General features: G+C 37.8%; 1 protein-coding gene across 1 annotated transcript; it reads left to right on the top strand.

Annotated features, from left to right (window-relative positions):
* Positions 1 to 3662: 3662 nt before the first annotated feature.
* Positions 3663 to 5492, top strand: LOC149218352 (uncharacterized). Its single transcript, XM_089386539.1, has 2 exons — positions 3663 to 4367; positions 4668 to 5492. The coding sequence occupies exons 1-2, from the start codon at positions 3663 to 3665 to the stop codon at positions 5490 to 5492; spliced, it is 1530 nt and encodes a 509-aa protein (XP_089242665.1).
* The last annotated feature ends 10142 nt before the right edge of the window (positions 5493 to 15634 follow it).

The raw sequence follows: 15634 nt of genomic DNA, 5'->3' as shown, positions 1-15634 counted from the left end.
GCAATGTTACGTTTTGGATCTAACTAATGTCTGGTACAGCTGCAAATTGAGAAAGTTTATTTTTAGATCTGTACGCAGGTTGGCTTCGGTAAAAGAGCGTGTATACGCGGGTTTTGCTCATTGAAGTAGCGTATATCTTTTGAAGCTTGATTTTGGGTTTACAGTGGGGTCTGACTGTTATTGCAGAGTTCTGTAGTCTGCTCTGTGTTCTGGTAACTGGTGATTGACAGGGTTCAGTGGTTCAGTGATTCAAAGTTTGGTTGTTTTATGCTTCAATGATCTGTTGTGGAAATTGAATGATTTGTGGTCTTCAGATTGTAATGTTGTGCTTCAGGAATATCCAAGTCTGAAAATGTATGAAAAGTGATATCTGAAAGAAGGAAGATTGTAGGTCAGCACCTACGTACTAGTATCTTGGCTAGTACAAGAGCAAAGGGGGTTGGAGCTCCCTTCCAAGGAAGTTTGGAGAACGAGAGAAGGTTGAAGCCTTCTGCAGGTTGTAGCCTGCGTACTGGTATAAGGCTGCACCAGTACAAAAGAGTGTAAACTGAAGTTTCATATTAAAGAAAGATAGAGACAACTTGCAGCAGGTGGTTTTCACCCACATTGGGTTTCCACCTTATATCTTGGTGTTCATGTGTGTGGCTTTTTATCTATTCTGTTTTACTGCACATGTTTACTGTTAATGTGATGAATAATGTCCTGATGCACTTAATTGAAGAATAAGCTAACTAAATTGTGAGTTTTCTTCCTATACGCTGTTTTACTTCGTCACAGTAGCGTGTACACGCTGGTTCACTTAACTGAAGTAGCGTATATGTTTCTGAGCATTTAAAAAGTTTGATTAATCAGATAATACTGATTCACCCCCCCTCTCAGTATTATTTCCAACAAGACCGGGTTTAGAGGAAAAAATCACCCTGCACCACAGCCATGTCTCACGCAAACAACTACTAGACTACGAAGGCGTTCCCTTCCGCTGTCGAAGATGCCATAAAATTGGCCATCTCTATAAGGATTTTCCACTGAATTCGGGGGTGACTTCTGAGGACACCAAAGGACCACATCAGCAGACCACAGTGGAACAAAATGCAGGAGCTAATATTCCTACGGAAGGGGCGCAGACTCAACAGGAGACTCCATCCAAGAAGGCGGGTGATAGTGCCAAAAAGAACGCTCGAAGGAAGGCTTCATCTACACCAGGGCCGCCGCATACTCGCTCCAAGACTGCGGAGGCTGCACCTAAGACTGCGGAGGATGCACCTTCTCATCCGGGTAATGCTTCCACTCCCCACTGTACTCACTTTTTTTCTGATGATATGCAATCTTTTGTATACTCTTCTTTGCGGACCTCCCTCTCTGAAAATGTCCCCCTTCCCTCCATCCTTTGCACCATTGCTCCACCTCCACCGACTTTCTCTACCACTCCTCCCTCACACAACCTGGTATTGGGCTGTCCTGATTCCCCCTCCTCTCCGGTCGGATCCGGTTCACATCACTATCATCTGAGGCCCCGAGCACGTTCCAGAATTCTGGGCCTGGGATCATCCCCTGGTCGCCATCGCAAGCAAAAGCGAGGCAGACCATCTAATATCTCTTCAGCAAAACTAAATGCTGTTGCGGACGTTGCCATGGGGCGACATTTTACTATTGAACGGGCACTTAGAGCTATTGAGCCCCTGACCTGTGGTTCCCCATGATCTGGCTCTCCTACAATTGCAGGGGACTAGCCAACCCCAAAAAACGACTGGCTCTGAAAAGACTCTTGCATGAATCTAGATGCGATATCATTTTCCTTCAGGAAACACTTTGCACATCCGAGGTGGCGGTGCGAAGTCTACAAGCTATGCTCCCTGGCTGGGTTTTACATGGATTGGATGCGTGTGGTCGATCTGGCGGACTTCTCATTGGAATAAACCCCAGAAAAAGCAGGGCACTCTCTGTTTAGGGGGGTAGTGGATTTCTCGGCATGGACATATTCATGGATGACTTGGGCATCCCCATCAGAATTATTAATATTTACGGGCCTAATCAGAATAGACTCCCATTTTGGAAAAATTTCCTAAATGGCAATCATATCACTCAGAATACAGTGATTGGGGGCGATTTCAACTTCTCATTGGGGGCTGGAGAATCCTGGGGTCAACATGCACAATGCGACCCTATCACGGATCAAATGAACATGTTATTAGATGCACATCATCTTGTGGATATCCCCATGAACAAGAAGCTTCCTACTTGGCACAACCAGCGCACAGGAGAGGCTGCTCTGGGGCGGCGTTTAGACAGATTTATGATGCATGAGGAATTGATTCAATTGTTCCCTTTATACAGACAATGGGTCAGCACTGGGGGTCTATCAGATCATCACCCGATTCTACTTCAGATCAGTGACAAAAAATCAAAGCCGCGCTCCCCCTTTAAATTCTTTGCTAGATTTCTCCAAGAGCCGGAATTCATCAAGCTGGTCACGGATTTCTGGGCATCTCATCCCCCGCTGAGGGAACAGAGGAAAGCGATGGATTTCTGTGGTAGACTAAAGAAGCTCCAAGCAATGACTGAGACCTGGGCGAGATCAAAGCGGAACAGAGATGAACAGATACTGAAGGATACTGAAGAACAGATAGCTCTATTGACTGATGAGAGGGGGGCTGGCTATCAATCCGATGATTCAAAAAACATTACTAAGCCAGTTACTTGGGAAAAAATCGAAGATATTACAAGAAAAGGAGGAGCTATGGAGACTCAAAAGCAGAGCCATTTGGCTCAAAGCTGGGGACAGTAATACTAAATACTTTCACAACATTGCCAATGGAAGAAAGGCATCAAATACCATTTGGAAGCTACCAAGGGAACCAGATGGTTGGGCTACCACTCACCAGCAACTTGCTAGTCTGGGGGTAACACACTTCAAGCGACTATTCACGGCGCCGAATGTTGTCAATCTACCAGACATCATCAGTCTTGCAGGAAAGTTTCCTCGGTTCGTTGGACAGGAGGACATTGAAGACCTCAGTCAACCGATAACTATACAGGAGCTAGAAAGTACCCTCAAATGGTTTAAGAAAGATAAGAGTCCGGGGCCAGATGGCTGGCCAGTGGAGTTTTACCTGGCTTTTTATGACCTGCTGGGCGAGGACTTATTGGAAGTCATTGAGGAGAGCAGGATCACTGGGCACATACATCCGCCTATGAACCAGACCTTCATTGCCTTGATCCCCAAATCTGATGACCCTACATCCTTCAATGATTTTCGCCCTATCTCTCTCTGTAATTGCCTCTATAAAATCATTGCCAACCGCATTAAACCTATTCTGTCCACACATATATCTGCAGAACAATTTGCCTTTCTCCAAAATCACCACATCCAAGAGGCCATAGGCACAGCCCAGGAAGCTTTACACTCCATCAAGTTGAAGAACCTCAAAGGTATTTCACTAAAGATCGATCTTGCAAAGGCTTTTGACAAGGTAAATTGGCTCTACCTTAAGATGATTCTTACCCATTTGGGATTCCCCCATACGCTCATAAACTGGATTATGGGATGTATATCTACTGTCTCCTTTGCCATCCTTATTAATGGTGCAGCCTCTGCTCATTTTAATATCAACAGGGGTATCAGGCAAGGATGTCCTCTTTCCCCACTACTCTTCCTTATTGTTATGGAGGGACTGAGTAGGCTCATTGCTGCTGCAAAAAGGAATGGAGACTTCAGCGGTCTCAAAATCACTGAACAGTACTCTCTTACCCATCTACTGTTTGTTGACGATATCTTAATCTTTCTCAATGGAAGTGTCCGAGACATCATCGCACTGAATGATATTCTACAACTCTTCTGTAAAGCCATGGGCATGGAGATCAACAGGGAGAAATCCACCAGATCCATGATGAGATGCACATATCAGGAATCTCAGATGGCGACCCAATACTTCCCCTTCTTGGAAAGTAACATGCTGGAGGGCATCAAATACCTTGGATTCATATTAAGGCCGGATGGATATAAATCTGAACACTGGTCATGGCTCATAAACAAAATTGAAAAAAGGATCATCTGCTGGCAACATCGACTACTGTCAAAAGCTGGTAGACTACTGTTGATCAAATCTGTACTTGAGGCTACCCCAGTCTACTGGATGTCCCTCACATGGATTCCAAAAGGCATCCTTCAAAAAATTCAACAAATCTGCAACAGGTTCCTGTGGAATGGCAATAAAAAGGGAAAGATTTTTGCTTGGACAAGATGGGCCCTGGTTTCCATGCCAAAGAGATGGGGAGGGTGGGGTCTAAAATCTCTCTCAGAATTTGCACAAGCGTTAACAGCGAAACAGGGTTGGTCACTCCTCAAGATGGACAGTTTATGGGCAGAAGTAATACACCAAAAATATATTTGGCCCTCTAATATCATTGAATGGCTTCGCAGACCCACTTGGAACCACTAGGGCATATCCGCGATCTGGAGGGCCACACTCAAAGCTATGCCACTCATCCGAGATAACCTGCTATGGAAAATTGGCAATGGTGCATAGGTCCGTATTGGCTTAGATCCTTGGCTTGGTTCAGGGAACGCACACTTACTGCCGGAAGGATTGATCCGTCATCTCAACAACAGGGGCATAAAATATCTGGCACAGATTGGAGATCTACAACAATCAACTATCTTCACATAGGCATGGGTCACGGATCGTCAATGGCATCTGTCAGCTGAATGGACTGAATATTGGAAAGGATACATTCAGGCACTTACCGAATCACACATCAAGCTTCATGAGGAGGAAGATGAACTAATATGGGCACCTGCCAAATCTGGTATTTATGCACCAAAGCTTGGCTACTTAAAGCTTATCGAAGCTAAGAAACCAGACATACAAAAAAACTGGTGGAATGATATCTGGCAACTACAAGCACAGCCTAGGGCCAGGCTTCTAATGTGGAATATTATTGCAGACAAGTTACCTACAGGCGCCATTCTCAGAAAACGGGCTTTCGCTGGACCAACTTGGTGTGTACTCTGCAGAAAAGAGGAGGAGACAACACCCCACCTATTCCTCACCTGCGAGGTTACAAAGGACTTATGGTATCAGGTCACACAGGCCCTCAACATAACCACAGTTTGGCATGGTGCAGATATACCCACAGCCTGGGATCAGTGGTGGACTGCGGTGGCTTCCGAAAAGGCCAGGAACCTACCGCCTGTTGTGTCCTGGTTCATTTGGAACAGGCGTAATGCCATAATCTTTGAAGATTACAGGGTCAATTGGCAACTACTTCCGCCATCCATCTGCGCGGCATACATGGAAATCCCTTTTGAAAATAAAATTAACACACCCAGGAACATTTTGCCTGAAAATATCAACAGGGATATGCCTTGGGCATATTTCGATGGGGCAGCACCATTACAAGGATGTGGGGGGGGGTATATTATTTCATCTAATAGAATCACACTTCTTTCACTTGAGAATGGGACTCGGCCCGGGTACCAACAACCATGCTGAGCTTATTACACTGAGACATCTTCTCTACTTTGCTCTATCCAAAAACTGTCGACAAATACAAATATTTGGGGACTCAAAGATTGTGATTGATTGGGCAAATAATAAAACTATCTGTCATGCATATTCTTTGAAACACATCTTGGAAGAAATTGTTTTTTTAAAAACACATTTTGACCAGATCACTGTTTCTCACATCTACAGGGAAAGAAATGCAACTGCTGACCGGCTCTCCAAAGAAGCGGCAGATCGACCTCTAGGAGACTGGCTGATTGAAGAATACAAACCAGAGGGGATGCACAGATTCTATCATCGTCCATATATTGATGGCCTGCAACAGGGGGACAACCTCCCCATCTAATTTTTGCTCTACATGTTTATTTTTGTATATAACAGCACAAGTACTGATCGGTTCTATACTTTCTCTGCATGAGGGCTCATATACCTCAAAACTCTGTCTATTTTTGGATATTTTTGTGAGACACTGTTTCTATATGACGGATACAGAACCACCGTATCCTCAGTGGGACTTACTGGATGTAATTTTGTAAAAATCTTTGAACAGTGGTGAACAACCACACTACAGCATATGCCTTGGCATCAACAGCATGTAATTTCTATTATTTCTCTTTAATAGAAATTATGAACTCTATTTTCTTCGGAAAAAAAATATGTATGTACATATATATATATATATATATCTGTGTGTGTGTGTGTGTGCATGCAAAGTGCAACGATCACACAGAGGAAGACCAGACAAGAAGGATCATAATGGATTGAAAAATCCATTAGAATAATCAAATTCAAAGCTCAGGAGGGAGAGCGTAGTTAAACCATCGAGAGACCAAGATTTGAAGAAACCTGGAAACCATAGAGAACCGAGGAAAATGGCGTAAATCCGAAGTAACAAGTGGACGGAGGAATTGAGTTTAAACACTCAGCAGTTGTTGGATATTCAAAGATCAACGACTAGGATTATGTTGCGTTGATGGAATCCTTTTGAAGACATCAGAACGAGATTTTGAAATGGAGCGGCTGCGATCATGCGATTAAATCGTAACTGTCTGATCAGACATCAGATCAATGGTCCAGATATAATTGCATATCGCAAAGGCGGAGTACTGGAGGACAGTGCGATGGAGGTGCCAATGGGCGATAATGTGATAGGCCGACGTGAAACATTGCGATACGCCGATCACCAATGAATTGAAATCGAAGATCGGGGAAGCAGAGGTCGAAGCAGTTAAAGGACTGTAGTGGAAGAACATGGACCTGACGATATTTATGTGGCTGGGTTTATAACATTTGAGATCTGGATTTATGTTCTGGAGTGGGTTTGCCCATGTATTTCCTGTGTATTTCAAAATTTACGTTAAAGTGTTGTGCCAAGCCTTTAAGGATTAAGTCATGATTAAACGGTTCTGATAGTTGCCAATCAGAGTCAGGAGGGGTGATGGTGTATATAAGTGGTAAGACCGCAGGTAAATGCAATGAGCAATTGTGATAAAGGCATCCTCGGAAAACGTGCAAAGACCAAGAATAAGTAGAAAAAGTATGTTTGGAAGTGTTTTCCTTTGTAAAGGGATTTATAAAGAAATAGCACTGAATGAAGGATTTGTGGATTAAATACATATGTTAGCCAAGGGTTGGAAAAGGGAAGGTTGCATATGTATGTTCAAAGGGTTTATAACGTTATATATAGATTATGAAGCATAAATGAATCCTGATAGAAAGATAAAGGGTTATATTGAGGAAAAGCTTCGATAAAGGGTTTTAAAGCGGGGTGATTGAGTTCCGATCCAAAGGAATTGTAAACAAATGGGCCTTAACCATTCATATTTAGATTTGAAGTTTCTGACCTAGGGAAGCAAAGAATTTCCTGGGAAATGGTGTTCATGCATGAATATGCATACTATGGGTATGCGTAGGGGAATCCCTGCATCACCTACTGTCATTTGCTCAATTCTTTTTAGATATATTATGAGCCACACCATAGCAATTGCTTCAATGGGAGTTACTCTTGTTTCACTCAACATTATCTCACAAGAAACTGAACTTTTTATTTTGAACTTGCTCATGATCAAGCGCTTTTGGATTTTCTCAATTTGTTTCCATTTTGAGACGGGAGTGCTCCTAGCCCACAATTCACACCCATATAGCATCACTTGACAAACTAGGAGTCCAAAAATCACTTTAATTGTTTTCCAATCCCATAACTATCTCTCTACATCTATTTTGAAGAGCATATAATGCTTTCCACCTTCCTAAAATTCTCTTCTTTCTGCAGTCCGCCCAATTGAGTTTTTTGTTGAAATCAATCCTAAGGTACTTGTACTCATTTACTTCTTCATGAATGTTGTCTTCAAAGAAGAAAGTATGATGGCTCTGCTTCCTCTTATTAGAAAAAAACATTATTTTGGTCTTGCTAGTATTGACTTGCATCCCTGTTGCTCTACCAAAATGCTCAAGGGCATATAAGTGCATTTGCAATCCATGGGTTGATTTAGAAATCAATACAATATCATCAACATATAAAATAATCTTTATCACAAACTCCCCCAACCAAACACCATCTCCACCTTGCAGATTTAGCCACTCTTCCAATTTATCAATATATAGACCAAAAAGAGTAGGGGATAGAGGGAAACCTTGCTTGACTGCAATGTCACTTCTAAAGCTTTCTGAAATACTTGTTGCGGTTCTAATTTTGACTTTCACTTCTTCATAAAGTCTATGGAAAGTGGCTCTGGCTCTATAATGCACATGAATTTCAATTTCTTCCATTCTATGCCACAACTTATCCCTAGGGACTGTGTCAAATGCTTTTTTGAAGTCAACAAAGTAGCAAAATACTTCTTCTTTGTCCTCCCAAACCTTTTCAACAATGTGTCTCAACGTGATGCCATGGTCCACTGTAGAATGTTTCAGCCTAAAACCCGCTTGTCCTCTTGCCCTCTTTTCTTTTACTTCTGCCCACTTATTAATTTTGTAAATGAAAGAGGAAAATTTTAGTTTCACTTGCACGTCAATAATTACCGAGAAAGGTTCACATACCTGTGGGAGAACCCTGGTTTGATTGTTTAATTGTGCAACTGTAGTTCAATATGATTTAAGATTTGATTCTGAGGTATGGGAAGTTCTATGCCTCAACACATATAATATAGTCTTGTTTTAGTTCTGTTTATTTTGGTTTCCATCAAGTTAACTCCTTTCATTTTTCCCCATTCCATGTTCTTGTGTTATTGTTTTACGACTCTGCATGTTAAGAAAAATGTTATTCATTCGACTTTCTTGTTCATAATAAAATTTCATTGTATTATGGTGTCTCATTGTTTCGTTATATCAGGCTAATTGCTTTTAAATTCAAGTTCATATACACAGTGTTACAAGAATACTATTCTTCTCCCTTATTATGAGTAAACTTTGTAAATTCGCTTTCTTTATTATAATGAAGGTTACCCTACCAAACACATGCATGGCATAGAGTCAACCATCTTCTTCTAGTTCAGTTAAAATGGGTCTTATTATTATGAGAGTTACATACTATGACAGAATGGGTCTTATTATTATGAGAGTTACATACTATGACAAGTACAAGTTGCATTGTTACAAAATTTGAATGGTTCATTATGTACTAAAACAACAAACCTCTAATTGCCTACTCGCCAAGGAAAATTACAAGCTCGTTCTTGCATCCCCCATCACTCAGTTCCATAAAAAAATCCTTTTTATCTTTCACAATTTCCCCTCTCATACAATTTCCAACATTTGAACAAGCTTGAACTTGATCATATTTTCTACAAAATAAAAGAAAGGGGCCACAACATTTGCACCCTTCATAGTATGTTCCCTTTCTACCGAGCTGTAATTTTTTTATTGATTATTAGCTAAAAGCATTTTGAGATTTTTCTACAACACTCAACCTTGAGTCACTTATCTTCACATTTTCCCTGCTCATCATGGCCTATTTATCTAAGCTAAAAATCCCTAGGGTTGGAATGCAACTAGCATGTGGTTTATTAAGTGTATATGTTTATACCCTTCGCAATGTATCATATATAGGTCTCAGAAAAGAACTCAGTCCTATTCTCTTGAGGAGCTGCATTCCACCTCCCACATTGTAATATTTCCTCATTCATTTACTCAAAAGATTACGGGAATAAGTTACCCGATTTTACTACTTACCATATTGCATCAAATACTCAGTCCATTATCCTTATTGACATACACTTTCAAGTCTCTCCATGGACGATTGATTCAATGCAATTATTTTTAGTCTCGTTTCATGCATTCGTGTAAGAATTTTTCATTGCGTCCATCGTTAAATAAAAAATCATGCTTTTAAAGCATACATGTAGTTGTTTTAAAGAAAAGGGGTACGTATACCCAACTCTTTGTTGATAAAATTCATAAGTGTTTGATTACAAACAAATTCAAAACTAAAAGTGTAGTTTTTTATGCTATCTTGTTAAGTGAAACAGGGTTGCTCCTATTGAAACAATTTCTATGGTGCGAGTCATAAGGTATTTAAAAAAAAATTGGGCAAATAGAAGATGGAAGATGGCTTAAGGTTGTCTTTAATGACACATTATGCAAAAAAAATAAGACTTGGATGCAACAAAATAACAAATCGTTTAGTAAATGGGGTATTTGTTTGAACACATGTCCCATAAACAATAAAGAGATAAAATATTTTGCTATGGATAAGTTCCACAAGTGTACTTGGGATAAGGAGCTAGGGAGAAAGAAAAAGTACTATATTGAAGTGTTTAATCCCACTCATAATCATCAACAGAAAGTGTAAATAGAGGCCAATATTTCTTGAAGAGCCAAAATTCTTATTTCTCAGTTAAGGACTAATTCTCACAACTTTGTTGCGAAACAGGGTGCTAGAAAAGGCCAAAATAAGTGTGGGAGGAAAGAGTATGTATTTTTTGTTCTTCTAGAAAGGTGGAAACAAAAAAGTATTTCATTTTAGAATGCGAGACCTTCAATGACAACATGGAAAGTTATGCAGATATTCTGGCAGCTAGCTCTTGGGATAATCTATTTAGCGAGGGGTTTGTCGAAAAGCTGGGAGCATTTATTGTGAGGCTTCATAGAAAAAGGGTTGAATACATCAACCAAATGAAGAATCAATCTATCCCATAAGCTATCTTTAGCCTCGTGGATGTTAAAATAATTCTTTCTTTCTTTCTTTCTATTGTATAAACCTACACAGAAATATAACTCTAGTGATTGATTTTAATGGGCATAATGTGACGTCCCCAACTACTACATTATTGAGTTCCTTATTTCCTTGTAATCATCTATCTCAAAGCATGGAAAATTTTGTCGAAAGTCACAAGATGGTATTAAGTTAGTGAGATAAACCAGGGGGAGCCACCTACCAAAATTCATTGTATAAAAATTAATTAACTTTTAATCCTTTAGAACTCTCTTTATCGAGTGTTAATAAAATATATTAAAAAAAATCAACATAAAGAAAAAACTAATCATTAAAATAGTGAGCCTCCCTAGTTGTTCCAAGTTAATACAAAAGGGAAAAGAGACTATAAACGAGGGATCTGGAACGTGTGAGGAGAGACATTTTCAAAGAAGTGATAAGTTGGATTTTCCAATGTCCTAAACACTTTAACTTGAATTCTAGCCAATAGTTCTCACCAGAACTAACCAGACAACAAACTGTACCCTTACTCATTAATAAAAAATTAATCATTTCTAGCCATTTATATGTGTGAGTATCTTTCTTGTATTTCACTTTATTTCATGAATAATTTGGGCTGAAATTTCTTTAAATTTTTGCAAATATATATAGCAGATTTTCACGTCTTTACAAAGTTCTGTGGCTTGGTAGTGAGTGAGGCGGAGCGCTGTTTTATTGATAATAAAAAGAATGTGGAGTTTAATATTATTAATAACAATTATAATAATAATATTATAAATAATAATAATAATAATATTTACAATAGTATTAACAATTTTGAGGACTTGCAATATTATTAATAATGATAACATTATAAATAATAAGATTTATAATAATAATGAATTGGTTAATAATATTAATAATAGTATTATTAATTTTGATTATAATGATTATAATAATAATATTTAATAATGGAGTTATTAATAGTTGTAATAGGAATAGTAGGTTTAGTTGCTTTGGTAGTAAGAATAAGAATTTTATTGATAGGAAAAAGAATGTTGAATGTAATATTATTAGTAATAACAATTATGATATTATAAATTATAATAGTAATTTGGATTATAATGATAATATTAGAAATTATAGTAATAATAGCATTTGCAATATTATTAATAATGATAACATTACACATAATAATATTTATAATAATAATAAAGTGATTAATAACATTAATAATAATAATGAGGCAATTAATGGTTATAATATGAATAGTAGGATTAATTGTTTTGATAGTAACAAAAATAATAATGACATTAGAAATAGGAATATTGATAATAATTCTATTAATAGTAAGGAGGGAGTAAACAATTTTTGTTCTAGGAGTAGGAGATTGATTAACAATAACTCTAAATCCAAGAAGAGTCATATAAATATTAATCCTCCCCCTTCCTCTCATATTAATAATAAAGTTATCAATTTATCTAGTTTTTCTTTTTCCCCTCCTGTTTTTAAAGTTTTAAGTAAAGGTCTAAACTTTGCCTTGGCTCCTAAGAAGATCCCTGTGGATGACATCATTTGTAATGTAGAATTTGGGATTCGTGGTTTACCTGATAGTATTAAGAACACTATTAGGCAAGATTGTGTTGTCATCCTAAGAAAGGTTAAGCCTCCCAAGAGCAACCTTAGCAGGGATGAGTTTGAAGCCCTTAAATCCTTAAATTAGAACAAAGATATTGTTGTTCTGAAAGCTGACAAAGGTGGAGCTGCTGTCATTCTTAACAGGGAGGACTACCGCCATAAAATGTTAGATCATCTTCATAATAGCGAAAGTTATAAGAAGCTTCCCAAAAATCCGTTAAAGAAGATCTCTAGGATGGTGGCCCTTGCCATTAAATCTAGTAACTCAGTGAGTCCCTTACACCATAAACTCATTGAGAGCAATTCGATCACCCCTAGAATCTATGGACTCCCGAAAATTCATAAGGAAGGAGCTCCCCTTAGGCCCATTGTCAACACCATTGGAGGTCCGACCTATCTTCTTGCTAAGTTCCTTGCCTTGAAGCTTAAACCCTTAGTTGGTCGCATAGGGTCCTTCGTTAAAGACTCGACTTCCTTTATTGAGGAGCTCAAGGACATCAAGCTAGACTCTGGGGACATTCTTGTCAGTTTTGATGTTGTTTCCCTCTTCACATGCATCCCTATAAATGAGGCCATGGAAGTAATCAACCGTCTAATTGATCCTGATACCGCTCGGTTGGTTGAGATCTGCCTCACTTCGACTTTTTTCAGTTTTGAAGGTGAGTTCTTTCTGCAAACCTGTGGAGTTGCCATGGGCTCACCCCTATCCCCTGTTGTTGCTAATCTTTTTATGGAGGATTTTGAATCTAAGGCTCTAAACTCAGCCCGTCTTCTGTGCAAGCTTTGGAAGCGGTATGTGGATGACACTAATGTCATCTGGTCTCATGGCCAAGAGGAGTTAGATCTCTTATTTGATCATCTCAATAATCAATCCTCAGCCATTAAGTTCACTAAGGAACAAGAATTCGATGGTTGCCTCCCATTCCTTGATATTCTTATCTCGAAGAATGAGGATGGTTCCCTCTCCCACCGAGTGTTTCGCAAGAAAACTCATACAAAGTAGTATCTTCATGCTAGTTCCCACCATTTCTCGGCCCAGAAGTTGGGTGTTCTCAACACCCTAGCGACTTGTGCCGTAAGGATCTCTGATGAAAGGAGCTTCGAGGAGGAGAAGTCCCATCTCCTTAATGTCTTTGTTGAGAATGGTTATAGCAGACATTTGGGACAAAAGGCTTTCCTCAAAGTTACTAAGAATTCGTTATCCAGAAAAGAACCTAAGGATCGGATTCCTGGTCTACATCTTCCTTATGTCCAAGGGACCACGAATAGGATTGCGAGGATTCTTAAGAAGCATAATGTCCCCGCAACCTTTAGACCTCTTAACACCATTCGTAAGTCCCTCAAATCTGTGAAGGATCCTATTGACCCCAAGGACATGAAAGGTGTTTATATTATTCCTTGTTCTTGTGGGACCCCCTATATCGGTGAGACTGGTCGCTCCATTAACCAAAGGATTAGTGAGCACGCAGTTGACCTCAAGCATATGAGAACCAAGTCTTCCGCTTTAGCAGAGCATGTGGAGAAAACCAATCATCATGTCTGCATCGAAGAAGCTAGTGTGATTGCTAGAGTGTCGCAATTTCATCACCGGAAATTTAGGGAAGCCCTTGAGATTGAAAAAAGGCCGAACAATCTCAATAGAGAGGATGGCTGGAAGATCAGTAGTTGCTGGGTCCCAGCCCTCTCCTCCTAGTCGCTTTCTCCCTTTAGTATTTATTTATCTATTTATTTTTTTCGAATTCTTGATTTCTCTAATATTTAAACCCTTTGACTTTTAAACTAATATTAATATTTTTATTTGATTTGTTTTTTTTTTTCGTTTATTTATTTATTATTATTATTATTATAATTAATATATATATATATATATATATATTTTAATTTATTTATTTTTTAAATTTATTAATTAATTTTTTTTGAATACTTGAATTCTTTAATATTTATGTTTGACTATTAAACTTTTTTGTTTATTTTTAATTTTGTTTATTTATATTTATTTATTTATATTTATATTATATATATATATATATATATTTATTTATTTTTATTTTTTTATTTTTACCCTTAATAAGCTATATTGTAATCTCTCTAATATTTTTATAGGGATACTCTTTGACTTCAAATATGATACTAATCTATTTATTTTAATATATATTCATAAATACAGGTCTTTTAGCTTTTATTTTAAAATAGAAATAACTATTTATAGATTATTCTATTTTTAACTTATTCAACTAACTAATATTTATAAACATCTTTGATAACCAATTAATTTATTAATTTATTTCTTAATTTAAATTAAGATTTAAATGTCCCTTAACTTATATTTTATTAAAATATAATTAACTTATATCTAATTAAAATATAATAAACTATTCTCTATGACTTGATTTATTTTATAATTATAATATATTAACTTGCTTATTCTAACATATATTTGCAATTACAAAAATGGTCCATTTATTAAGAAATTAATAACTGAACTTACTTAATTAAATAAATTATGCCCTTCATGGTCTAACTAGCCGTTCCCTGGTCAATCTAGCTGTTATCATTTTAGCCGTGACCTGATCTGGAAATTTGGTCATTGGACATTCTGCCTATTCTATTTATAATGCATGGCAAGATCTGCTCATTCAACTTGTCCTGACGATGAACCACACTAGTTGGTTCGAAACGCGTCGGCAAAAATATTTCTATGTGATTTTCGCCGAAGATTCTTCTCAAAATAGGAAACTTACTAGGTCACTTCACCAAAACAAACACTAAAAGGCTTGTTAAAGGAATTGTCACATTTGTTTACATATGTGTTGACGTAGATTCCAACAAAAGGCTGTTTGATAAAATCCTTCTCAAGTGGAGAGATAAAGTTTATTCACATTTCTTTCTCCAATTCTCCCACCAATTCCTCATTATCTTCGTATCCAATTTCTTATAACAATAAGCTCTATCAGATGCAACTGTTAAAACCTCTCTTTTCGAACCTTGATTAGGATTTGGGAACCTTATGCACAATTTTGTAGCTAAATGAGTTATATATCATGGAATTTAGTTGAATTGAGACACAGAGGTTGAATTGGTTAGCATTTTCTGATAAGCTCCATAGGTCCGATATTGTGGAGTAAGTGGTGCCAAAGGTTTTCTTCAATAATTTAATGTTTATCAATGTACAGGGTGGTGTAAAGTAATTTTTATCATACAGGCTATACAATATTCATTTCTAGTTCGAGGATTGATATATTTTAATTCTTGGTTCACTTGAATTATATATGAATAATCAGTAACTTGCAACCTCTGTTGTCTGGATTTGGACAAAAAATCAAAATATTTGGTTCACTTATCTGAAAATTAGTTAAAGATC

This window comes from Pinus tabuliformis, chromosome Q (genome assembly GCF_031772625.1).
Source record: "Pinus tabuliformis cultivar Carrire ecotype Pingquan chromosome Q, CPIR1, whole genome shotgun sequence".
NCBI classification, from domain to species: Eukaryota; Viridiplantae; Streptophyta; class Pinopsida; order Pinales; family Pinaceae; genus Pinus; species Pinus tabuliformis.
Note: the sequence above shows the minus strand (reverse complement) of the source record. Positions and strands in the feature narration are given on the sequence as shown.